Here is a 26,869-nt window from a genome sequence, read left to right on the forward strand (position 1 = left end):
TTTCTGGTTTAAAACTCTGTGCACATGGGGGTGATGGCGATGATCTCTATCTTGCAGAAGAGTGGGTTACTTGGAGGTATGTATTTGTAAAACTCATGGAACTCGATAATGAAGATCTGTGCATTTCCCCATAAATAAGCACCAAAGTAATATGCTAAGGAACAAACAGCAGCAGCAGGAAAGAAACGCTGGCACCACTCAGTGCTGTCAAGGGGCCCTGGGCTGCTGGGCACGGGGCCACACTCCTGCCACTATGCACTGTTACCCAGGGAAAGGAGGCTTATATCTGAGTGATTCTACACAGTCTGTGGCCAACCAATCTTGTTTTCAAAGAGTAATGTTCAGTGACATAGCAGAGTGTCCATGTTACAATGTTAAGAGAAAAAAACTGGACAAAGTGTCACATAAGGCAGGATTCTTGACATAATAAAGAACAATCTGGTCACAGGCAGAAATCTATTTATTCATTGAACCCATGAACTACTAGCAATTGAGCATTTGCTTTGCTATGATCTACAAGTGTGATCACAAGCCCACACTAAGCCTCCAGCAACCCCATGGGGAGAGGTGAGTGCCTTCCTGGGGGCAGCAGAGACTTAGACTTAGACTTCTCTTTGCTGACTAATCACCTGGGAAGTTGGAAGAGATACAGACTGGGCTTTCCAGGAGAGCTGGCCCTTGGGGTGTTTTTTTGTTGTTTTTTTAATTGAGGTGTCCCACACATAAAGTGCAGACTGTGTACCGTGTATTGATCTGACAACCACCAAGTGCAACCACCACCCAGATCCAGACGCTGCCAAACCCCAAGGGTCCTTGTGCCCTCCCAGTCTTTACTCAATCCCAGTAGCAATTCTGACTTCTGTCACCATAGATTTTTTTTTCCTGTTCTAGGACTTCATCTAAATGGAATTGTAGAAGTATTTGGTGGCAGAGACGGTGTGTTAATCTGCCTTCTTTTTACTCTACCACGGTTCTTTTTTTTAATTGTTGTGTCCATTGTAGGAATATACCTGTTGATGGACACTCAAGTTGTTTACAGAGTCTGGCTATAAGAGTGGTAAACGTATTAGACATGTCTGTTTGCTGACTTCTCTTGGGAATATATCAAGAAGTGAAATTGCTGATATATAAGATAGCTAAATGTTCACCTTCCACAGAAACTGCCAAATAGTTTTTCAAGTGGCTGCACCATTTTTCACTCCCCCTGCCCCAGCAGAGTCTGAGATTTCCAGTTTTGAGCCGAGTCTTGATGTGTGAATTTCCATGGCAGTATGTGGTGGTGGCAGATGGAGACTATAGCTAAGGAGAAAGATATTCTGGGTAAAAGGAATGTCATGAAGGCAAATGGTGACAGTGAAAATACACCACTCACATCTGCAGCAGCGAAGGTGGGATGGCCCTGCTTCTGTGTGGAGCCTACCTCAGTACTGATGCTAAGGCCACACTTCTCAGCCATTGAGCAGAGCAGCAGGGATCCCTGTCTAATGGACACCTTTGGTTCAAGAACGCCCAGTCAGCCTGGTGAAAGGTCCTAATTCGAGCTACATGCAGCAGGTCTCCCTAGCAATGAAAGGGTGACACTCCTCCTCTCAGGACAAATCTGAGCTTAACTCTACCTCTGTTTCCAGGGGAACCAACAAGCCAGTCAGTTGAACGTCTGGTGCAGTGTTAGACAACAATGCTGACGGCAGCTTTCATCTCTGACTGATACACTACCTATGGACTGGAAGGATTAAGGAAAGGCTGTTAGAACATCTGTTATAAACTACAGCCTTAGGCTTCCCTAAGTGCAAAAACTGCTATAACTGGGCATGTCCCTGGATGGAACCTGGGAACTATGGTTGCAGGTTGCTGAAAAGATATTGGGGCCTGGGGCTTCTGAGCCAAGGTGGCCTCCACAACCACTGAGGTGGCTCTCTTGTCCTCACCCTTGAGCAGGCACTCGGGGAAGGGAGAAGAGAATGGCCCTTGGACTAATATGAGGACTCCTCCTGTGGGAAGAAACTGCAGTCATGGCTCTGCTAGCACGCTGAGCGTCCCGTCCTCCGTCCTTCTCAGTGATCCAATACCAGGTATGGTCTTTTCAGGCCTCATGACTCTAAACATCTAGCTGAATTTGAAGAATACCCACGGTGGATATGGCTCTTCCTCAGCGCAGCCCTCCCCTCCTACCTGCCAGCCTGCTTGTTTCATGTTTCAAGGTCCTTGACACTTTCCCCTGAGGACCTCTGGGCTCTGAATGCCAGCTCCCCCTTCTTACCACCCAGTGAAAAGACTGGACCAAGATGCTTATATCATTTAATGGATGTGCAAACACTCCCTTCACTGGGCTATAGGAAATTTCATGGGGATGGAAGCTGATGAATCACCCACCCCAAAAACCTCATGATTACTCATTTTCCAGAAATCTGGATGCCAGAAGGACTCAGCTGGACACAGCATGATCACTTAGCCAAAGGGGTTCCTTGGGATTCTTACTTTCCTTCCTCCTCTTTGCTAAGGAACTTCTCCAGGGGTACAAATGATCAGGATGGGAGGGAGGCTGGGGTCCTATCTCTCTGGCGAAAAGAGGAGCACTGGAAACCCATACCCTAGGCGCTGTAAGACAACATGGAGGCACAGGTCTGGCACAGATCTGTCAATAAATAACAAACAGAAGTTATAGCACAGCGGGCTCAGGGAGCCTGAGGACGATGGCTGGAGGAGCCACCTCCTGAAGCTTGGGGGGCCCTCTTGCTACGTGCTGCACACCAGCACATCTGCAAAGGGTCCCAGGAGGGTCTTGTTGAAGATGCAGCGGACCCACACCAGGTAGGTGGTAAAGGGCTTGATGTTCTCTGTGAAGGTGTGGTTCTGCAGGGCCAAGATGAAAGGCACATAGGTGTTCTCGCCCTGCTCCTGCAGCCACACCTCGTACTTCACCTCTCGCACTTTCAGGTACTTGAGGTTCCACGGGATCTGCCAAGAGACGGACAGGCGGGCCTCTGAGGCCCCCTGCACTGACGCCTGGCATCGCGCCTCCCGCACCTTGCCGGGGTATAGGCTGACTGTCCACTTCTGTTTCCGTGGCCCTGGCTGACCTTTCACCACACGCCGTATGGTTTGAATGAGGGATGGGATGTCCACCTTGGTGTCCTGGTAGATTCGGAAGAGCCACTCGGGGTTCCGGCAACAGAGATGACGTGGGACCTCACGGCTTTGCAGGATACGAGCCTGCTCAGCCCGGTCCAGGTGGGTGATGCCTCCCTGATCCCAGGGCCGCTCAGGGTGTGTGACTGTGTTCTCGGGCATCATGTTCCGCCAGGCTACATACTGGAGGTCCATGCCAGGCAGCATGGCCAGTGTCTTATATGGGGTGTAGTGGTCAGGATTGACGGCATATGGGAAGAGCTCAACCACAGTTGCCCCACGGGGCAAGAAGAGGGTGGTGACCAGCTGAGCCCCATGCATGCTGACTAGCATGGAGGCATTGCTGACCAGCCGCACAACATCTGCAAAAGTGTGGTCCTCCAGGGACACTGTCACTGTCTTCATCTGAAACTCCTGGGCCAGTGCCAGAAGCAGCTCTGCCTCATTCAGGATGAGTCTGTTCTGGGTGCGGCTAAAGACCAGAATGTACGACTCGCCCAGGGGGGCTCCCAACTGGCTCACATTCAGCTTTTCTGTCATGAACCGTGCAAACTGCCGGATCTCATTCCCCGAGACGAGGATATTGGCCTTTGGGCCCTGGGGCTGGACGAAGCCGTACTGGTACCAGGTGGTGATCTTGGAGAGGCCCACGAAAGCGTGAGAGAAGCACAGCAGCCGGCCCAGGGTCTTCAGCTGTGCCCGCAGGAGAGGCTGCTTGGGGCTGAGGAGCTTGTAGAGGTCGAAGTGTGCGCCCTCGCCCCAGCCCTCCATGAAGAAGAGCCGGGCGTCATGGGCCAGGCCAGGGAACTGCCTCAGTGTGTAGAAGAGCGGCAGCAGATCGTCGTGAAAGACATGCATGAGGTTGTCGGGGTTGAAGCGGTTGGCGATGAGGGCCACATCGGGCACGAACACTGGCTTGGGCATAAAGCGCAGGGCGGCGGCGGGCAGCTCCACAAAGTTGAAGTACTGGGTGTTGTGGTCCTCCACGGTGGACAGGTCGAGCAGGGCTGGCTGGAAGCGTCGGGACCCCAGGTTGGGCAGCATGACAGAGGTGTTGCCGTGGAAGAAGATGAACTCCTCGGCCTCGTTGGAGTAGCAGAGCCACTTGAAGCGGCAGATGCGGTCCGTGTGTGTGCGGCCTGTGCACACCATGTGTGTGCCGCCCTCCATTAGGATCTGCAGCGCCTTGGGGTAGTCGATCCTCAGAGCTGGGGCTGGCTCTGCAGCCTGTTGGCCGAGGGCCAGCTCCTCCTCCAAAGTGGCCGCGTGCTCCCGCAGCCGCACATGCTTCCACAGGACAGCCGCCAGCACCGACACCAGGAGGGCGTTGAACACTGCTGAGAGGTGCATCCTAATGCCGCTGTGGGGCCCTAGTGAGAAGACGGCCACGGAGAAGTGCCACAGGCCAGGTGGGCTTCACCCATCCCTACGGGCACTGGAGGACAGCCTACGAGGAGAGAAGGAAAAGGAGTTGGCATAGTCTGCCTGGTGCCATTACAAGCTCCCACCAAGCACAGGCATTGTGCAAAGCTCTGTGTGCCTGCATAGTACTGGCTCCTGGCAGCCACTGTGCACACTGGTAGGCATGGTAGATCAGGCCATTGTTCAAAATATTTATTCCCTCCTCATCATCCTTACACTTGACTTTGGGCTTGGCCACATAAATTGCTTTGGCCAGTGAGATGTTGTTAACAGAACATAATCAAAAGTTTGGATTGTACCTGGACTGACTTTGCCCTCTTTGTACTTAGGACACGGCCATAAGAAGAATGTGTTCAGGCTAACTTGTTGGCCCTCCTCTCGCTCCCTAGAGGAGTGAGATACTCATGGAGCAGAGCTGCTCTGGCCGGGCCCTGTTTAGTTCAGCTGACCCCGATGCCTGAGTGAGCCCAGCTAAGATCAGCAGAGCCATCAGCTAAACCCAGCCAAGGACAGCCAACACACAGACTCCTGAGGTGAATAAGAGCTTTTTATTGCATGTCACTGAAATTCCGAGGATGTCTGTTATAAAAATGCTGCTGCAGCCAAAGCTAACAAGAGAGCTATGAGATGACAGGCCATAGGAAAAACCCCTGTGAGGGGCTGAGGCTGCTGGACTGCCAGGCCATGACTTCTCCTTAACTGGGAACTGGCATTGAAGGCCTGTGAACACTGTTCCTAACATACCAAGACCTCAATGCATCCCTTCTGAGAGACATGGACGTATGAGCAAGGAGCAGACTGCCTGCTGGCCTTTAGAATCCCATAAAAGAATGGGTAGAAACGTGCCCCCTTGATGATCAAGGAAGAGAATTGTATCTGGGTGTCTACCTTTGACAAATGTTTTATATTTTGAGGGAAAAATCCCAAAGGGGTTTCAAATACCCTTTCCCACATACACACACCTATAGAAAGGCCTGGCTGCAGAGTGGGCATTCCCTCCCCTTTTTTGCATATCATGAAGGGTACCATGCCTCCTCTGGAGCCAGGACTATGCAGACAGCTGAAAAATCTCAGCTTTACCTATGCTGCACTGTGTGGAGAGCTATATGCTCTTTTATTCCTTTGCAGCTAGCTTCTGATGCAATTTCTACCTCCTTGAAATGAAAACAAGCAAAGGGAGCTCTTGCCCAGAAAGAGAAAGTGTCTGACTCTAAGAAGTAGAGTCAGAGACGAGGATTTGCATCTAAACACTTTGAGAACTCATCCCATGAAACACTCATAGGAGAGGGGAAAATTGAGAGAGAGAGGGGACAAAAGCCAATATAGGGTTCACTACTTTGGGAAAGCTGAGATATGTGTCTATCAACTCCTGTCAGGCTTAGGTGAAGGCCGTTCTGGGAGGTATGATCTCTCCTGGCCTACCCTCGTCAAAGGGTTGGAAACACACACAAGCACATATTATATAACACACACCCCCACCCCTAATTTCAGACAATGAGAATTACTTCGTCTAGGTGTTATGTACTCTAGTGTTTTTTTCTAGTCTATTCTATCCTATTCTAAGTCCATTAAAAAAAAAAAAAGCTGGTCATGATCCTCTTATTTTCCAACCTACTTACTAATAGGGTTGGCAACTTGCTGTTTAAAAGATACTGGTCAGGGCTGGTACGGTGGCTCATGCCTGTAATCCTAGCACTCTGGGAGGCTGAGAAGGGTGGACTGCCTGACCAGCCTGAGCTAGAGTAAGACCCCATCTCTAAAAATAGCAGGGTATTGTGGCAGGCACCTATAGTCCCAGCTACTTGGGGGGCTGAGGCAAGAGAATCGCTTGAGCCCAAGAATTTGAGGTGGTGGTGAGCTGTGACACCACGGCACTCTACTGGGGGCAACAAAGTGAGCCTGTTTCTTAAAAATAAGTAAAAGGTATGCTGATTGGACAGGAGTAATAAAGTCTATATATAAAAAAAAAAAAAGAAGATACTGGTCAGGCCAAAGGTTCTCAATCTAGGAGGATAGAGAACCCTCAAGGGGCACTTGCTAAAATCCCACGTGTCCCCACACCAGTCCTAAAGGCTGCAGGTTAGCAGGTCTGGGGTATGGCGTAGGTATCCACGTTATTCATTTCTCTGTTTTCCCTACCTTCTCATGGATTACTTGAATTTCATTTTTATTTACCTATACTGTTTTTTAATGTATCTCTTGGTATAGATTTTTTAGTAGTTAAAGCTCCTTTAGAAATCATGCCTGCTGACTTTTAGAATCCCATAAAAGCAAGAGTAGAAACATGTCCCCCCACCCCAGTGGTCAAGGAAGAGAATTGTGTTTGGGTGTCACCATTGACAAATGTTTTGTAAATTGAAGCAAAAATCACAGAAGGGTTTTAAATATCCTCTTCCGGTTCTACATACCTACATTGCACATCTATAATATTCTCTCATCCACCAAGGCTCCTGGCTGTTGCTGGGCCAGGACTCAGCAAATGCTTCAAGTTAAGTGTAGAAACCCCGCCTCTATTTAGGTTCCTTTATCCTCTCCCCTTTACAATATATTTTAAATAAGATTATCATAAAATACTTTTAAGATAACTAAAAGTATTATCTTAAGTAGTAATACTTAACAGTAAGACTACTAATACCACCATTATGAATATTAATGCTATTAAGATAACAATAATTGTTAAGAGAATTCATAGATAATTATCATAAGTATTTACTCTACATACATTGGACCCACATCAGACAATATTATAATTTTGGATTCAGCTGGCAAATATAATTTCCCAAAGATGAAAAGGACAGTCTATTTTTTATCCGATTTTTACTATTTGTTTTTTCTTACTCCTAATGGTATAGGTTTCCTTCCATTATCATATTCTTTCTTTGAAGAATTTCTTTTGGCCATTCTTTTAGGGTGTATCTCCTGACAACAAATTCTTTTTTTTTTTTTTTTTTTTTTTGTAGAGACAGAGTCTCACTTTATGCCCCTTGGTAGAGTGCCGTGGCATCACGCAGCTCACAGCAACCTCCAGCTCCTGGACTTAAGCGATTCTCTTGCCTCAGCCTCCTGACTGACAACAAATTCTTTTAGTTTTCTTTCATGAAAATGTCTTGATTTCATCTTCATTCCTAAAGGATAATTTCACTGACTACAGAATTTTGGGGTAATAAATTTTTTCTTTCAGCATAAGAAAAATGTGCTGTGATACTTCCTTTGCCCCATGACTTCTGATAAGTCAGTTGCTATCATTTGAACAGTGCTTCCCCTAAAGGTAATACATTGTCTTTTTTTGCTCTTAAAATTTTGTTTTTGTCTAGTTTTCAGAAGTTCAATTATAAAGTGTCTTGGCATGAGTTTCTTTGGCTTTATCTTCTTTGGAGTTTGCTCAGATTCTTGAATCTGTAGATTTGTCTTTCACCAAATTTGGGAAATACTCAGCCATTATTTCTTTGAATACTTTTCCAGCCTCACACTGCTCTCCTGGGACTCTCCAATTACACCAATGCTAGATTAAAAACAATTTTTTCCTATGGGTCTTTGAGGCCTTGTTAATTTTTGTCCAGTCTTGTATCTCCTTGTTGCTCAGGCTGGATATTTTCTACCATTCTGTCTTCATGTTCTTCACTGATTCTTTCCTTTGTTCTGCCTACTCTTCATTGAGCCCAAAAATTTAAAATTTTTGGTTACTCTATTTTTTTCACTTAGTCTTTCCGTTTAGTTTTTTATATCTTTTTTCTTTGCTGGCATTTATTCAGGACATTCTAGGAATAGGGTTATGATGCTCTGGATCTCATTTAAGTCTTCAACTTCAGCAGGCTTCTGCTGAAACTGTGCTGGTGGGGGAAGGGAGAGGTAAAGAGTGCTGACTCTTTACCACTGGGTGGGGCTAGAATCCCAGGCCTCCTCACTAGGCCTCTGTCAGCACCCCCCTGACTGGGAGGGTGGGGGAAACTCAACTGCTGAGTCAGGATGGCAACTCAGCCTCTGCCGTTGGCCTCTACTGGCACCACTGGGTGGGGATTGAAGTTGAGGCCCCATGGATACCTCAGGGGTACTAGTAGTAAGTGACAGGTGTCAGCACTAGACAGTACTGAAAGTCCTCCTTTCCATGCGGGGAGGCATTTGGTTAGTGCCAGGCAAGGATGAAAATCTAGGCTATCCACTGGCCTTTACTAAAGTGGGGGTGGGATGGAAGTGGAGGTAGAGGCCAAAATTTTCCTTGATGTTTTTCAGAAACAGGGTGTTTATGGTCAAAAAGGTTTCTGTTTTGCTGACTGCTCCTGTTCAGTCTTTTGACAAAGGAGACCAAGCTTCCTGGGAGCTTTGTTTTGGTCTATTTCCTCTGGCATTTCTGGGCTGTGGGCCTCTCTAGCACCCAATGTGGGTATACAGGAAGTAAAAGAAACCCCAGGGAACTCACCACTATGTTGTTCTGGGAGTTCCAGAGTCACTAGCTATTCCTGGCTCTTAAGAAGGAATCGCACAATTACAAAGGTTAATAACCACTAAGCAAGTCCTCTTTGTTTGATAGAGAGAAGCAATTTGCCCAAAGTTATACAGCAAGTCTATGGCATAGCCAGGATAAAAAGGGAGGAATCCTGAGCACTTCTGGGACAATGTTGCCTCCCAGAAGGGTGGGTGGGGAGACTGGCAGGTCACTAGCAGGCCTGGCAGTGTAGCTTCTGTGTTCAGGTTCTGAGGTCTGAGAGTTCCTCATACAACCCAGCCTTTTGGCTTCTCCACCCACCTGCCCAGCTCCAGGCTGCAGCCAGTCCAATGTGGATGTTACTCTGAACCTTATGGGAGAGCAGGGCAGGGAGGCTGGGTCAGCCACAGTCAGAATAGGAAGCTGACTCCTAAATTACTTTGGTGGGTTTGCTTTTTTGGAGTTACCGATAAAGTAAGTATAGGTAACTATCATATAGTAGCTATCACATCATACCCCACACCAGGTTGGCTCTGAGTTCCTGCATACTGTTGGTTGCAAGGCAGCTTCCTGAAGAGGGTGTATGCTGCCTCCCACTGGAAAGTTTGAAGACAAAAAGCCAGACAGACTCCAGGTCAAATCCCAGCTTCTTGACCTACTGTGAGGCCTTTATGAACTTAAGCCACTCACTGGCAAAGATAAGGGTACAACTCCACAAGATTGCAGAGGAGGTCAGAAATAATGCTTTAGCTACACCTTGTGAATACTGATACTCAATCACCTGGAATGTACAAAAACAGCAATTTCATTCAATTAGGTTCAATCTAATAGGTGGAGTGTATAGTGGAAAGAAAGAAGCTTGAGACATCAGATAATTACAAAAGGGCCACTGAAATACACAAAGAAATTTGGCATTTTAAAATATTTTGGACACACTTGGCCACCTTCATCTGACTTGAAGCAAAAGTTGATCAGTGCTGAGATAGGAACTGTCACTTTTCATCACAGTCATCTGAAACAAAGGATTTTAAATCTAAGCAGGAGAAGATGGAAATTGAAGCCAGCCAGCACATGTTATTACCTATGTCATCTGTGGCACCATGGCGGGGTTGGCCACAAGCCTCTGCATCTAGACACTTGCTTCCCCTGGCATCCATCTTCCCTTTCCTTTTCCTGCTAAGATTCTACTTTGTCCAGATAGCCTCCCACTGATACTCACGGGGTTAAGACCTTGTACTCCAGGAGGGGCCATCAAGAGAGAGCACGCCTCTAGCCCAGGCATGCCATGTTGCCCAAGTGGGCCCATCAGACCAAGGAATGGGGAGTCACATCCCACATTCCCACCCACTAGACAGAAAAAGAAGGTGGTATCCACGGCTGCTGGCTGCCACCTGCTGACCATACAGAAACCAGCCACAGATGGTGTGGCCAAAGAGATACAAAGAACGCTGGTGACATCTTTGAGCCTCACCTGACTTCCTGCTGTGAGAGACGGCAACTTTCCTTATTGTTGAAGGAATGGGCTGGAGTTTTGGCTTCTCACAGCCAGAATGTTCTAACTAGTACACAGAGAGAACCTGATGCAAAATCTTGTATATAAGGCAAAGGCACAGGGTCTGGCTGCATCTCTTATTCCTGAACTCTGTGTTCTAATGCAGTGGGGCTATTAGGCATCAGTTTCCCCTGGAGCTTTCAAACTTGAGTAAACAAAGCTCTCTCCCTAAGAAACTTTTCTATAAGAAAGCAAATCGAATTATAATTATTGTAGCAAAGAGGAACTACAACAATTTTCCACACCAGTGCCACCTGCTGGTGGAGGACAAGGACCAACTTAGTCATAAGGCTACTTAGGAGTCACAGAACTGGCAGTAGGAGGGCTATAGTGAGCCCTGCAGGCAGTAAGCGTCAGATCTCTTTGGAGGAAAAAATCAGTCCTTCCGCTTTGGTGTTTCCTGGAGCTTTCAGAAGGAACAGAGATGTGGTCTCAGGGGTGGGAAGAAAGGGGATGGGGCACTGTCAGGGAGTGTAACCCAAGAAGACCAACCAGTCCAGGCTGGTTGGAGGGGATGGTTTACAAAGAGAAGTAGAGAGAGACTTAGAAAAATCAGATAAGGCCAGAATGTCAGTGGCTGTGATGCCAGATCAGAGAATTTGAGCAGAGCCACGTGGAGGTTGTCTGGGAGAACAGAGGTGGATAAGTCAATGAGGAGCACCCAGCCCAGTGTCTCCCTGCTTAACATGGGAAGATAGCCTGGCAGTGAGAAGTGGTGGTGGTGGGGAATACAGGGCACAAGCAGAGGAACCTAACGGGTCATGCTCTGTACAAAGGGGACACAGGAGCACACTCCTTATAGCAATTCAAGTCCCAAAGTCTGCAGATGATTTAAATTTTAAATAAATTCCTATGGGGTGGCTTGGCACCTATAGTTCAAGCAGCTAAGGCGCCAGCCACATACACCATAGCTGGCAGGTTTGAATCCAGCCTGGCCTGCCAAACAACGACAACTACAACCAAAAATTAGCTGGGCGTTGTGGTGGGCGCCTATAGTCCCAGCTACTCGGGAGGCTGAGGCAAGAGAATTGCTTAAGCCCAGGAATTGGAGGTTGCTATGAGCTGTGATGCCATAGCACTCTACCCAGGGTGACAGCTTGAGGCGCTGTCTCATAAATAAATAAAGAAAGAAAATAAAGAAAAAAAAATTCCTATGGACTCAAACTTAGTCCTTTAATAAAATTCCCACTGATTCATAGACTAATGGGCTGTCTTAATTCTAAGAGAAGAGAATAAAATAACAGCTACCCTGAGGGTCCTGCTGAGAAGAAAGTAGCTAGCCCTTGAACTTCACATCCCTCATGCAGGACTTCATGGGTTTTGTGGAAGAAGGGCCAAGAACTTCAGGTAAGGATGCTGTGGCTGCCTTCTTGGCTGAGTTTTGACTCCATCCATTCAGTTCTGTTCATCTCCAGGGAAGATGTCTCTATGAGCCGAGAAACCCTGCAGCTGAGAAACCTACTTAAACATTGGTTTTTCCTGGGTCTTTTCCAACCCAGGCACCCACTGATATTGAAGAAAAACTCTCATGCCACAAAGTTCAGTATCCTCTTGCTCCAAGAATCCCTCATTCACAAGAGACTCCTTTCTGCACTGTCTGCCCCTGAAGATCAGTGGATTTCATCAACCCTTACTTTATGAAGTTGGTATTTTATATCTATATCTATCTGTGCATTTTAATGTAAAATTATATTGCTGCATATGCTTTCTCCAATATGCACACCCCATCTGGGAATTCTCCAACCAGCAGCCCCACCAGCAAAGAACTACCGTGTTACTAGGTTTAACCACATTAAATTACTGATATATGACCATTTTTGCCCAGTGTCCCAGTCTTTACCACCACCGTGGTGTGGACTATACAAGATGGCTCAAGAGAGAATACCTGTGTACTCAGTAAGACAAGCCCTCAGAGAGAGTGATGACATCACCCTCTCTAGAATAATAGGAGAACCCAGGAACCAGAAAGGCCAGAATGTCAGTGGCTGTGATGCCAGATCAGAGAATTTGAGCAGAGCCGCGTGGAGGTTGTCTGGGAGAACAGAGGTGGATAAGTCAATGAGGAGCACCCAGCCCAGTGTCTCCCTGCTCAACATGGGAAGATAGCCTGGCAGTGAGAAGTGGTATTCAGTATTCAGGTGGCCAGAAGGAGAGAAAGTTAATTCATCCTTAGGATCAGGAGAGGAAAAAAACAAAAAATAAGAGAAGAGATGAAAAGGGTTTAAGAAGACAATGCAAAGTCAGGGAGAACAGAGTGTCTCACCAGGGGGTAGTGAGACCACCCTGAGGTCTGCAGGTCAAATCTGGACCAGGGAACTCAAGAAGGGCTCACACTAGAATGATGGAGGCATAGGAGCAGTATATGTGAACAGACCTTGGTTTTTAAATATCTTTCTCTATTATAAGGAACCAGAGCTCCTTAGGTAAATGACTGAGTCTAGGACTGGAGCAGAGAAAGTATAAGATGAACTTGGAACATCTTACAGTGTTAGAATGTAAGAAAGTGCCTTAAAAAAATGGTAAGACATAGCAAAAAGTCACAGTACCCAACCTGAAGGAAAACCCCATAACTAAATCAGGGACAATTCCAGTAAAAAAAAAAAAAAAAAAAAAAAAAATTAAAAAGTAATGATAACAGATTAAAAACCATAGAATAAAATATCCATGAGTTAATATTGATGTGAATAAATAACTGAATAAATAAATAGGAGAGAAGGGCGAGCTCTTCCTTACAGTATTCCAGTTAATATATGTAGAAGCAATGATGGAAATAGAAGATCACCATTTGGCAAATATCGCAGTAATAAGTGTTGCAAGCAAGATCTGCTGACAGATGCTAAAATTAGTACGTGAAAGTGTGATGAGAAACATGGTATTTGCATAGTCTCAAACTATCTCCTCATGAGATATACATTAAATACAACGGAGAAAATAGAAACAAGAGTAGGGAAGCTAGGCAGATATCCCCTGAACCAAGTAATTAAAATTAACCTGACCAGTAATAACATACTGACATCATGTACCCCTTATTATGATGTCGTGAGAAGGGCACCTCACTTCTGTGGTATTCTTGCACCAAATACATAACTTTAATTTATATTCCTAACTGGGGAACCCTGGTTCTAGCTTCCATTGTAGCTCCGAATATGGTCTATAGGTTACTTAATAGGGAAAACCTTAAACCCAAATTGGGAGATGTTCTAGCAACTACCAGTACTCAACAGCGTTAAGGCCATAAAAGACAGAGGAAGACTGGGGAGCTGCCCAGGTTGGAAAAGACTAAGGAGACATGACAAGAAAATGCAGTGTGGGATCCTGGTTTGCACCCTGGACCACAGAAGGGAAATTAGTGGGACCATTAGCAGAATTTGAAAAAGGTCTGTGGTTTAATGTGTTGTATGAATTTTTGGGTTCTGATGATTGTACTGTGGCTCTGTACTATGGTAACATTAGGAGAATCTGGATGAAGTGCTTTTTGTAACTTTTCTATAAGTCTAAAATTTATTCAGAATATTTTAAAGTTTCTTTTTTAGTTAGATACAGTATATGTGAACAGACTTGGTTTTTAAAGAACAGTGAGTCTTTATATGTAAAATGACATGTATGTGGTTTGGTTTAAAATATTCCAGCAAAGAAAGCATGGAGACAGAACCCAACGGGAGGATACTCATCATCATGGAGGCAATGATGGGGCTCTTTACATGATCCTCTTTTGTGTTTGCTGGACATAATAAGAAATTAAAAAGGAAACGAAGAATCAAATCACTATTAAAATGACAAGAGAATTCTGGAGAATGGTTCAGAAATAAATTAACTTTGGAAAAAAACAAACAAACAAAGCTCTCTGTAGAGATGGGAGGCAAGCGTATGTGCCATTAACTGATGCACATTTTACTCTGAACAGAGACACAACAGCTTCCAACAGAAGCTAAAGCTAAAATATACACACCCAGGGAATATCAGAAAGCAATATTTTCCTTTGGGAAATGAGGAAAGACGCCCCTCTCGCCACCTCTCTAGTGATTGCTCTGCCACCTGCCCCTCTCCTAGGTGTACTTAGGTGTACTTATGGTCTGAGGCAGGCTTGGCAGCAGGTGGGGAGGTGGGGCAGTGACCAGGATCCTCATCTAGATCTAGCTGGCTGTGTGTGCAATGGCCAGTCCCAGCCAAGTACTGAGCTCAGAGGCTTGGAGCAAAGCTCATGGGATCAGAAGACATGGGGTGGGGTCTTGTGGGGCAAACAGGCAACTAGTCTCAGCTTTTGAGACTAGGGGATGAGAGGACTGTTTCTAATTAGTTCCAAGGTTCCCCCCAACTCTGTTGTCCCTGCCAGAATGATGTTGAGAGAGGTAGGACAGACTGACTCACGTGGACCTGCACGGGGCATTTCAAGTTCCTGAGTTACTCTTCCAATGGGGGAAAATGGGAAGAAAGGTTTGCTGGGGGTGGACTGAGCAACGTTTTGCTAGAAATAGCATGGTGATTAAAGCATGAATGATTAAACCATGGGATTAAAAGGGGAGGTCCAGTTGCTTGGGCTTCTACCAACTTTACCACTTACAAGAAGGGAATGGATGCAGAAATGCCCATAAATAACCCATAGGCGAGTTAGCTTTGAGGTCTTCCCAGGGCTCCCCAATGGGATTAAGCTCCAGCTGTCTATACTAGTAAACGGCCTGATGCACAACCTTTTGGCTGCCTTCCCTTCCCAGTCTCACTTCCTCACTCCCCTGTTCATGTTTATTGGGACTGAGTATAAGTCATCTACTTGCAATTGAATCCTTGGCTCAGAGCTGCTCCTAGTGGAACCTTAATTAGCATGTATATTTTTGTATTTTGTCAGTGTAGAGAGACATGGAAAGCCATCCTTGCATTTCCATTTACTGTAAAGTAGCCAAGGTGTGGCAGCAGGAAGCCAGCAAGTCCTTGGGCAGTCAAGTCACTATAAACCCCTCCAGTCTGCTTCCCACCCTCCTCCCCAGCTGCACTACCGCAGCCCACGTAAGCCAGAGAACTGCAGGGCAGGCACACTCCTCAGGAAAGTTGTCAAAGACAACAGATGGAGGCAAAGAGTAATCAGATCCCTAGCCCTAAAGATGATCAGGAGGCCTTTCGCCATCACCACATCGAAATGTTCCTGGATAATAATCACAGAATTCTCTGGCAAGAAAATAAAAATGATGCAGAACAACTGGACCATCTGCTTACTGGGCAGCAGACCCTCCCCTTTGTCCAGGCAAATTTTCACTGCTCCTTGGGGCTCCCAGTGCCCGCAGAGGCTGCTACTCTCCACGATGACAGGACAGTGGCAGGAAGAGCAGAGAGAGAATCCAAGCCTCCCTTCCAGGTCTCCAGCACTGAGAAAGACTTGGAGCTAAGCGGCTACCTTCTGCAGACTGATGGTGGCTTGGTCTGACTGATGCTGTCTGCTTGGTCTTGATGTTTGACTGATTGTTCAGGACATCCCTATGGGCCAACAACCTCACCAGGGCACTGGTTGACAAGGGGTAAGAACTCTTAGACCAAAGGCCTCCTGGCCCACTTCAACTCTCACCTGGCTGTGCTGAAATGGGCACACACCAGAATCCCAGTGTCAAAAGAAATCTTACCTTTTCAGTGCCAGGGAACTCTCTCCAGCTCAAACACTCAAAGGTGGAGCTGGAATTTGTCTCTCCCTCACCTGCTGCCCTTCATGCTGTCTATCCCAGTGAACCCACACGTGAGCAGCAGGGAAGTTTCCACCCTGTCTATAGTCACATCTGCAAGTGCCACACACCCACATGTCCAGTGTTGAAACCACTATTAGCCCAGTGCCATGCTGGGTGTATGCATGTACACGCGCGTGCACCCACACACCGTCTCACTGAATCCTTTCTTACTGCTGCGCTCGGCAGGAGGGCATGCTTGGTCCCCATCTTCCATCTAGAAAGAGGCTCAGAAGCTGATATTCACCCCATACATCTCCATCTGTGCTGCCTCTCAGACATGAGGGCTGCCCAGAGGGAGTCTTGTCATGAAGAGGTGAGAAGGTGGTGCTTAGACACTGGGGCCTCCCAGGATAATATATTTTGTCTCTGCCTAGTACCTTCCTGAAAACCTATGCTAGTTCTTTAGGATCTGCAGGTGAGCATGAAGGTCTGTGGTCAGTGGGGAGTAAAAGATGTCCAAAGATGGACAGAGAGTCTCCAATGGGTCTCTGATATGGACCATTCCACACAGAGAAAGAAACAATTCAGATCAGCCTTCTCCTGCTTGGGCAAGGACATGACCAGAGTCCTAACAATGAGTGGTGCTCCAGCCCTCCCCTGCTCCAGCCAGGACAACCACCTGCCTTCACTGGCTTCCAGCTCTCTGCCTACACCACCCCATTTAGAGCTCACCCCAATGAAATGGGATATCATCACTCTCAATGCTTAGATGAGGAATCTGAGGTCAGGAAGGTTCTGTGACTTGTCCAAGGCCATGTGGGTGTGAAGCCTACATCCAAACCCAGTGTTTCTGAACTCTGAAGACTGGGCTGGAAACCATTCTCAAGACACAGAACACATGGTTTTAATTAAAGGGGGGCAAGGGGTGGGGAAGAGAAGAAACCTCTCACGCACTCAGAGGAGGAACAATCCCCAATCAGGACACATACATCCCATCCTGCTTTGTGGCCAGCCCCCCTCTTGGACTAATGACAATGACCAGAGAATGCTCCTTGATGATCAACCAGAGTCATCTGGCTCTGGAGCAGAAAGGAGGCTCTCCAGGGGAGGGAGAGAGAGAGAATGCAGGTGTGACCACATGTTCAGTGTTGAAACTCCAAAGGAGAAAGAAGGGCTTTAAAGGGGACCTGACAACCTGGCTCTGTATTCACCTGCTTTTCTTTAGAAAAGCCGAGGAAATAAAACTAGGAAAAGCTGCCTCTTGCTATTACTCCATTTCATGCCGTAAAAGTGAGTTTTGACCCCTCACTAATGAGGTTTCAGTGCTACCTGCTGAATGCCCTGCACTGTGCCTCCATGCAACCCATACTTAAAATGGAGTCCCAGATTACTGACAATTATTATTATTACTTTTTTTTGAGACAGAGTCTCACTTTGTCGCCCTTGGTAGAGTACCGTGGCGTCACAGCTCACAGCAAACTCTAACTCTTGGGCTTAAGTGATTCTCTTGCCTCAGCCTCCAGAGTAGCTAGGGCTATAGGTGCCTGCCACAACGCCCGGCTATTTTTTGGTTGCAGTTGTCATTGTTGTTTATCAGGCCCGGGCCGGACTCGAACCCACCAGCCTCAGTGTATGTGGCCGGTGCCCTACTCACTGAGCTATGGGTGCTGAGCCAACTGACAATTATTAAATAGCAACACACTCATACCTTGAAATAAATCCATTAGTCTCCGGCACTTTATGTTCCAGGCAGTGTATGAAAAATTGTATGTATGTTTTTTTCACTTACTCCTAAAACCAAGAGGATCAAGGCTAACAAATTCCTATTATTCCCACCTTACAGATTGAGACACAGAGGTTGGGAGAAGCTAAATAAAACATGTCCAAGTCTCTCCATTTGTAAGGAAGTGAGTCAGAATTTGAACATGAATCCTAGGCACTGTCTTATGCTAACGGCCCAGGCACCACGAGGACCTCATCTTCTCAGCATTCCAGGGTCCTCAATCATCACCACATTTCCCTTTCTAGGCCTCCTCTACATTGGGTACCAGACCCACTTGTGTGTGGAACAGAGATGATGGCTCAGCCAGGACAAAACATGATATGGCAAGAATTAAAAAAAAAAAAAAAAAGAAAAAAAAGAACTAAACAAGAGATTAAAACATGTTTTAAAAAGGCCTTTAGAAACTGAGGCAGGAAGATGGATGCTCCCAACTCACCTCCCAAACCACTTTATTAAGCCCCCAGAGTAGGTAAATATTATCAGAGTCCCACAGACTTACTGAATCCTCCTTTCTGGGATCCCATCTGTTCACAGAAGTGTTGGCGGAAGGTGTTGATAAGCCTGTTGCACCTGCAGACGCCTTTACTTCTGGGAGTGAAGGCCACCTGCCACCATTGAAGGCTGGTCCCCACACTGGGTGCAGGGTCCACCCTGGGGGACTGGGCCAGCCCCACACACAAGCACAGGAAAGCCCATAAGGACCTTGAGGTCTGATAAGGAGTAAAAGCACCAGGCCTAGAGTACAAACTCAACGGTTGGTTTCTGCTGAGGCCTCTCCTCCTGGCTCGTAGATAGTCTCTTCTCTGTTCGTGCATGGAAAGGGGAGACAGAGAGCTCCAGTCTCTTCTTCTCCTTTGGACACCAGTCCTATCAGATCACATCCCCATCCTTGTGCCCCCATTACCCTTCCTTATTACCTCCTTAAAGGCTCTATCTCCAAATACAATCACTTTGGAAGTTAGGGCTTCAACATAAGAATTTGGATTGAAAGAATTGGATTACACAATCCAATCCATAATAATACTCTTCTGGTGTTTCCAGAGAAGTTAGAAATCCATTTAAAATGTGAAATGTCCTAATTTGTAACTAGGCAACTATTCAAACTGAGCGAAGACAACCTGCACCAAGGGCTGGGGCTGCAGGCCTCACTGCTGCCTGGTGAAAACAATGCTCACTTGCAAACTCTGGTCTAAAGCAAATCCCCCCCTCCTCTTGGCTGCACTGCCTACACCTGGGTTTCCAGCTGGTGACTGCCAGAACCAGCTGTTCACATGTCACTCCTCCAAGACCAGGGCTATGGAGGAGCGGGGACCAGACTACAGCAAGCACCTGCCAGACCCAGGCTGCAGAATATCCGGCAGGGCCCAGGCCAGGAGGTATAGAAGGTTTTTTGTTTTTGAGACAGTCGCACTTGGTCACTCTTGGTAGAGTGCCGTGGCATCTTAGCTCACAGCAACCTCAAACTCCTGGGTTCAAGTGATTCTCTTGCCTCAGCCTCCCAGGTAGCTGGGACTATAGGCGCCTGCCACAGCGCCCAGCTAGTTTTTAGAGACGGGATCTCGCTCTTGTTCAGGTTGGTCTTGAATTTATGAGCTCATGCAATCCACCCACCTCAGCCTCCCAAGTGCTGGGATTACAGGCGTGAGCCACCGCACCCAGCCAGAAGGTTTTATATTAATATTACAGCAATTTGACCTTTAAGGGCTACTCATATTTCCAATAGAAAATTATAGAATTCTTATTTTGTTTTTGATTTTAAAAAAGCGTTTTTTATCCTAAATGCAGACTGAATTACGGAAGTTTCTGGTCCTCTATCAACAACATAGCTCACACATTCTGAGTTAGTAAAAAGCAAACAAGTTTCACTAATTCAATCTTACCCTGAGAATGGTTTCTCCTTCACCCCCCCCCCTTTTTGTTAGAAGTAGTATAAGGAATTGGCATTTGAAACACAATGCTTATATATGCTTCAGAATTAAATATTAATCTAATGCTATTGATAAATTGGGACATTTATAGGAGATCAGGTTGTCTGACACAGATATCTACCCTTTACAAAAGGTTGGCAGCCTCTAGTGGTCCTTACAAAACTTGACAAGTTTAATTATTAAGGTATATTTAACATTTAGTTAAGAGTTCACAATCTCAAACTAAAACCTTGACACAGGTCCTTGCTTTAGTATAAAGAGCAAAGCAAAGTCAAAGCTGGAGACATTAATTCCGTGTCAAGATATAATGGAAATTAACTTTGATATTATACTATTATGACTCTATTGCCACTCAAAGATGGTAAAACCCCAAGAGAATTCAAGCCTGTGCGATTCTGGTGAGATGGGTGATGTCAGTCTTTGCTGAGGATGAGCCAAGGCTCAAGTGGGGGGCAGGACAGCCTAGCCACACAGGGGAGCCCAGTTCTCCACCAGCTTGCCTGCAACCCTCTCACCGTTTTTAGCCACCAAACAATGCCATGTCATCTGGCTTCTGCCTGGCACATACGGGTTACTTAGAAGCTACATCTGCCTGCGTTGACCCCTCTGGCATCACAGAGTGGCACTACTGTGTAGCAAGGTGGTCATAAACTGGGACGCAAACAGGGAATAGGATGGTATGAACCTCTGTCATGAGGCTCTCACACATGAAGCAGAACATGCCTACGCCAATTTTTCTAGATGAAACTACCAATTCTAATGAAAACAATTCTTACAGGGGATGCTCAGATCCCAGTGTGTACACTGAAACAGATGGGTCCTTGGGCCCAGTTTGAGAGGGTCAAATCCATCAAGAGATTCAGAAAACATCCGCCTTAGGAAGCATAAAATAATCACAAAGAAACACATAGGTGAACAAGCAATCTCACTGCTATGCTAAATTTTTTTCCCTCGTGTTTTGGAGATGGGGTCTTGCTAGATTTCCCAGAGCAGTCTTGAACTCCTGGCTTCAAACTATTCTCCCACCTCAGCCTCCTAAGCAAAGGGGATTACAGGCCTGAGCCACTATGCCTAGCATTTGGAAATAACTTTTCAAACTTATAAAAAAGTTGCATGTATACTACTACTACAAAGAACTCCCCTACATGTTTACCTAGATTCACCAACTGCTAATTTGATACATTTATTTTTATCATTCTCTCTATAGAGTCAGCCCTCCATAATAACCAGATTCTGCATCACAGGTTCAACCAATTGCATGTAGCTAAAAAATATTCAGGAGGAAAAAAAACAAAAACAAAAAAATAGCAACACAACAACAAAATGCCAGTTTTAAAATAATACAGTATAACAACTATTTATGTTATACATAAATTTACACTGTATTAGGTATTATAAGTAATCTAGAGATGATTTCAAACATGTAGATTATATTCAAATAGGAGGGAGTCCTGGAACCAATCTCCAAGGAGACTGATGGATGTCTGTATACAAACTCTCTTTTCTGAATCATTTAAAAATAGATTGATGGCTGGGCACCTGTGGCTCAAGCAGGTAAGGCACCAGCCACATACACCTGAGCTGGCGGGTTTGAATCCAGCCCGGGCTCGCCAAACAACAATGATGGCTACAACAAAAAATAGACCGGCATTGTGGCAGGTGCCTGTAGTCCCAGCTACTTGGGAGGCGGAGGCAGGAGAATCGCTTAAGTCCAGGAGTTGGAGGTTGCTGTGAGCTGTGACGGCACTGCATTCTACCCAGGGCAACAACTTGAGGCTGTCTCAAAAATAAATAAATAAATAAATAAATAAAAATAAAAATAGATTGGAGACATCTTGCCCCTTTATCCTAAGACTTTACTGTATGTTTTCTAAGAATAAGAACAGTGTCTTACACAATACAAATTCAGGAAATTAACTTTGATATTATACTATTATTAATCCATGGTCTCTATTTCCTGGGCCAGAATCTAATCCAAGATGAACCACAGCATCAAGTTATCACATCTGTCTAGTCCAGCGGTTCTCAACCTGTGGGTTGCGACCCCTTTGGGGGTCAAATGTCCCTTTCCCCTTTCATAGGGGTCACCTAAGACCATCGGAAAACACATTATTTCCGATGATCTTAGGAACTGAGACACCACTCCTCATGTGTGGGGTCACCACAACATGAGGAACTGTATTAAAGAGTCACAGCATTAGGAAGGTTGAGAACCACTGGTCTCGTCCCTTCAATTGGGGGGCAGCTTCTCAGTCTTTCCTTTATTTTTGTGACTTCAACAATTTTTAAGTGTTGGGGCCAATTATTTGCTACCATGTTCCTCAATGTAGGAACTGCAATGATAATGACAGTAACAGTAGCAATCAACAGAGACCTCAGCCCCTTCTTGAGGCTCATGCAGGGTTGACTAACTGCTAACAGTGAGGAAGAGGCTCTCTGTTATGCTTCTCAAAATGGGAAAAAGAGATACACTCCTAACATATGGCTATACCAACAGCAGTCACCACTGGCAAAGTGAAAGATCTGGTTCTCTTACAGATGCTGGGTTTGGAGTATGTACCAGTGAGGATGTGGGAAGCCTGAGAAAATGGAAGGATTGATCTTTGTGCAGGCTAACTAGAGAAAAGAGGATGCTGGCCTCTGGGGCACGGGATGGAGATGAATGGTAACACCATCACACTTCACTGAGCACCTATGTCCCAGGCACTCTCCTAAGTCCGTTTCCTGCCCTGTTTCTTTCAAACCTCATAAAAGCCCTCCAGTGCAGGTACTAACTAGTATTATCCTTATTTTCTTTTATCATGAGAAAGCCCAAGGTAAATGGGGTTAAGAACCCTGCTTAAAGCCTTACAGCTCAAGCAGGGGCAACAGGATTTGAACCTGCCTCTGACTCAGAGGTCTTGTTTTTAAGTACTGGGCTCATCTTTCACTTGGAGCAACAATCAGTGACAGAGAAGCAGGGCAGACTACAGAGTGGTGAGGTTTTTATTGGTCAAGGGCAGAGCAGATGTAGATAGCTGTGGAAACACAGACTCATAGGCCCTCAACTGTAACTTAGCAACCCCAGGCTTCTTGCTGTAATTTCTCCCTGCCCAGTCAGGCAGAGCGAGCTGCTGTGGAAGGTGGCTTGGGAAGCTGTGGCCACAGTCTTACCCCAAGGAGAGTCTGAATAGCATATTGGGGTGATAATTAGCCCACCTTCCCTGATGCAGTGCTGAGAGGGTTCAGCCATCAATTTAGAACTACAAAACCACTGCTTTTTAGAGCTAAAAGAGCCCTTAGAAATGATTTCCTCCAACTCTTTATGTTATAAAAAAAGTCTTATCAGTGTAACCTGGCTTATTGTACCCTCAATGAATCCCCAACAATAAAAAAGAAAAAAAAAAAAAAAAAAAAAGTCTTGACAGGAAGTATGAGCTCTCACAGGCAGCCAAGATTAAAACGGTGGCGTACGTGCTGGCTCTCAGTCCAGGGCTACTTCTCCCGACATCCACAGCTCAAGCAAGGGCTGCCCAAAGCAGAGACCAAGCCAGAAAAGTATACAGTTTAGGAGCTCTTCCTGTCAGCTAAGCAAGGGCATTTCTTTTCATAACACACTTCCCATATCCAAGTAGCCTGCGCCCTCACCCAGCTCTGTGGTCCAACGATGAGAGCTGAAAGATGCTAGGGCAGGACGGCCTCTTCCTAACACATCATCCCCTGAACTCACCCAGGAGATGCACGCCTCCTCCAGCTTCATCACTAATCCAACCAAAGAGAGGAATGCACATGCTACAAGTCCCACCTCTTACCTGACAGGTGCGAGGAGACGCCCCATTGCAACACTGGAGGCTGCCGCAGGTCATAACTGTGCTTCGAGAATGGCAAAGACCACAGGTAGCAGAGTAGAATTAAATGGCACCAGTTCTAGAGCCAGAAGATGCTAGAATGTAAGTTCCTGTCCCTATCACTCAGGAGCTGCATGACCCACCCCGTAAGCCTCCATTTCCTGGCTTGAAAAACACCAACTATGCCTACTTCACAGGGTGGTTTAGTGAATTCAAAAGGACAACACAGGCAGAGCCCTGTGCCTGACAATTATTTTTATAATATTACTACTAATCATGACAAAATAACTCCCATTCGCTGGCTCTTATTTTATGCCATGTACAATGTTAAGTGCTTTGCATGCATTATCTTACTTATTCCCTGTTACAAACCTAAAGGAGATGTTATTAATTCCATTTCACATTTTAGAATGAGTAGTTAGCATTATTAAGTGAATTGCCCAATATCGCACAGCTAAGTGGTGGAACTCAGATTCAAACCCAAGTCTGACTCCAAAGCCCATGACAACCTTTGTAGCTTCTTGCCTTTTACATTCAGTATTTCAGCCAATATAAGAAACCCTGGAAATCATGTGATCAGCAGGTCCTGGGGGAAAGTATCTCACTGACAACCAAGCTGAGATTGAGAAGGACCCTTGGGAAATGAGGCATCTGGTAATTTAATTTTCTAGTTAGATGTATACGCCACAGTCACTAAAAGCTTTGTTTATTGCTAAATGTTTTCTAAAACAAGGTTAAGAGCACAAACTTGCCAACCAGAATGCTTACATGGCTACGGTGAACCCCAAGCAGCACCAGTGCCACTTCGTCCCCTCTGCTAAGAATCTCCACTCTCCCCTTCTTGTCCTCCTAGGGGCCCAAGGCTCACTCTGGGGATTAAGGGACCTATGCTCTTTCTCAGCTCTGCCACCACTTGGGACTCAGATTCAGGGACTTGGAACTCAAATTCTTCATATGTAATGTGAAAAGATGAGCTGGAAGATCTCCAACGTCCATGCACACCAGAGAGGGCAGCTAGTTCCAGTAAAGATAAACATGGATTCCAAACTCAACTTTAACATTTCCTTTGACTAGCAACCATGATTAGATAGTATTTGCTGCACACACTGTGTTCCAAATACAGGACTGAGGACTTGCCTAGCATTATTCATTTAATCCTCACAGCAAACTTGGTGATGAAGGTACTGTACATTCATCCCCATTTAGCAGAAAAAGGAACAGAAGCTCAGAGAAGAGAGCGACTTGTTCAAGGGCACACTGATGGTAACAGACACGTGTAACAGTAAATATTTGGTGAATGAACCTACCTCTGCGCTCTTAGCTACTACATACCAAGCTCGCCCCATAATTTTGAAGTCATTCCTTCCCAAGCGGGCTCTTTCTTCCAAGAGTAGGCTCTGAGGGGTGGCCAGCTCAAAGAAAGCGGACATTGGCCTCTCAGCATCGTTGTGCAAGACTCTGGCCTCGAGGTCCCATACTTTAGAGGAGGGCTGCCAATCAGCGGCAAAAACGGGTTCCTACACAGACGCATAGGGTCAGGAATCCATTGCGTCCCTCCTTCAGAGGCCACCCTGCCACTGTCAAGCAGGCTGTGGCAGGCTTTTGCCACAGGACGCAAAGCAGGTGCCCTCCAGAGCCCCCAGGAGTCCAGGGATCAGCTGTAGACCTGCCCAGGTTCTGCTTTCAAAGTAAACTGGGATGGCCCAGACCCCACTCTGCGCACCCCGACTGGCTCCCTGCCACCCGTACCAAATGCGCACCATCACCTCCCTAAGCAAAAGAGCGTGGGGAACCGCTGCTAGTGCCCGCCAAGAGCTAAGGGCATCAGTAGGCACGTCCAGGGGCGCTGCCCGGGCCCCTGCACCCGCACCCTGAGATTCTACCCGCGCGTCCCCCGCGCCCACCTCCCGCGCCTCCTTCAGCCCGCAACACACGTCACTTCGTTCTGCAAACTCCCCAGCTCCTGAAGCGGCCAAAAAATTTCCCCCTGACCCGAGAGTCCAACTCCTAGTTGTCCCCTCCAGAGGAGGTCGGGGGTCGATCCCTCCCCTCCAAACTCCAGACGGGTAGCGGAGAGACACCAACCCCGAGTGCGCGCGTCTCACCTGAAGCCCGGGCTCCGGGGGCGGAAGCTACCTCAGCCGCCGCGTCCCGGGGGCCCTCGGCGGCGCCGGCTTTCCCACACCGCCACGGCCCCACGGCGCCAGCTCGGAGCGCAAGAGGCCCAGGCAGGGAGAAGCACGTTCGGCCGCTCCGCGGAGTCAGCTGCCACGGCCGCCGCCAGGTTCACAGGTCCCTGCCGAGCGCCTGCCGGGCCGGCGAGCCCGGCGCCCGAGCCTGTGCGCATGCGCAGCGGGTTCCGGCGCCGGGGGCTCGGCCAGCGCCACCGCCCGGCTCGCGGAGTCCTGGGAGTTGTAGTCCCCGTCTGAGCGCAGCCTGCGGAATCTTGGGAGGTATAGAGGCGCCCGCGAAGCGTGGGTTTTACTTGGTGCGGGGGTTACACATTATGGGAGTTCTGACAATACACTGAAATGCAAGCTAAACCAACAACCAAGTGTCATCTATAAAGTCAAAGTAATTAATACGTTTACATGCTTTTAAAAAACATAATCCTACAGGGAGCTTAAATACAAAAGCATCATTCTTACCTTAGAAATGAAAACAATGTAACCTGAACATTTGTACTCTCATTAATCTGAAATAAAATAAAACATTAAACATTAAAAAATAAAAACATTATTCCGCTTCTTTACCAGGGCAATCGCCTGCCCACATCCCATCCCACCTTGGCTGTCCAGCTCCTCAAGGGCAACTACTCCCAACTCTGAGAGCTGCTACATCTGACATTTACTACCAACTCTCAGCATATACATATGCCTCTATTTCTTGATTTATGACGTTTAGACCTCTTGATTTCTTGCTAGGAAAAATGAGAATTGAAGTCATTTAGAGGTACACTGACTAACTACCTCCACCCTGACACAGTTATGAGAACATTTCTGCTTATCAAATTGAAAAAATGCTGTCTTTAATTTATAATTATGTTAAATGATAAATCCCCAAGCGTTTAGACAGTAAGTTGGTAAATTTATGCTGGGTTATTTGTCAATATAGTAAAAAAGCCTTTAGAAATATGCAGTCAAGAGCTTCTCCAAGA

The 26,869-nt window shown here is 46.5% G+C and overlaps 1 protein-coding gene across 1 annotated transcript; it reads right to left on the reverse strand.

The window, feature by feature from the left end:
- Positions 1 to 2,284: 2,284 nt before the first annotated feature.
- Positions 2,285 to 26,055, reverse strand: POMGNT2 (protein O-linked mannose N-acetylglucosaminyltransferase 2 (beta 1,4-)). Its single transcript, XM_053600315.1, has 2 exons — positions 25,818 to 26,055; positions 2,285 to 4,576 (listed from the first exon to the last, which is right to left on the reverse strand). The coding sequence occupies exon 2, from the start codon at positions 4,477 to 4,479 to the stop codon at positions 2,737 to 2,739; it is 1,743 nt and encodes a 580-aa protein (XP_053456290.1). The 5' UTR covers positions 4,480 to 4,576; positions 25,818 to 26,055; the 3' UTR covers positions 2,285 to 2,736.
- Between the last annotated feature and the right edge of the window lie 814 nt (positions 26,056 to 26,869).

This window comes from Nycticebus coucang, chromosome 8, assembly GCF_027406575.1.
Source record: "Nycticebus coucang isolate mNycCou1 chromosome 8, mNycCou1.pri, whole genome shotgun sequence".
NCBI lineage: Eukaryota > Metazoa > Chordata > Mammalia > Primates > Lorisidae > Nycticebus > Nycticebus coucang.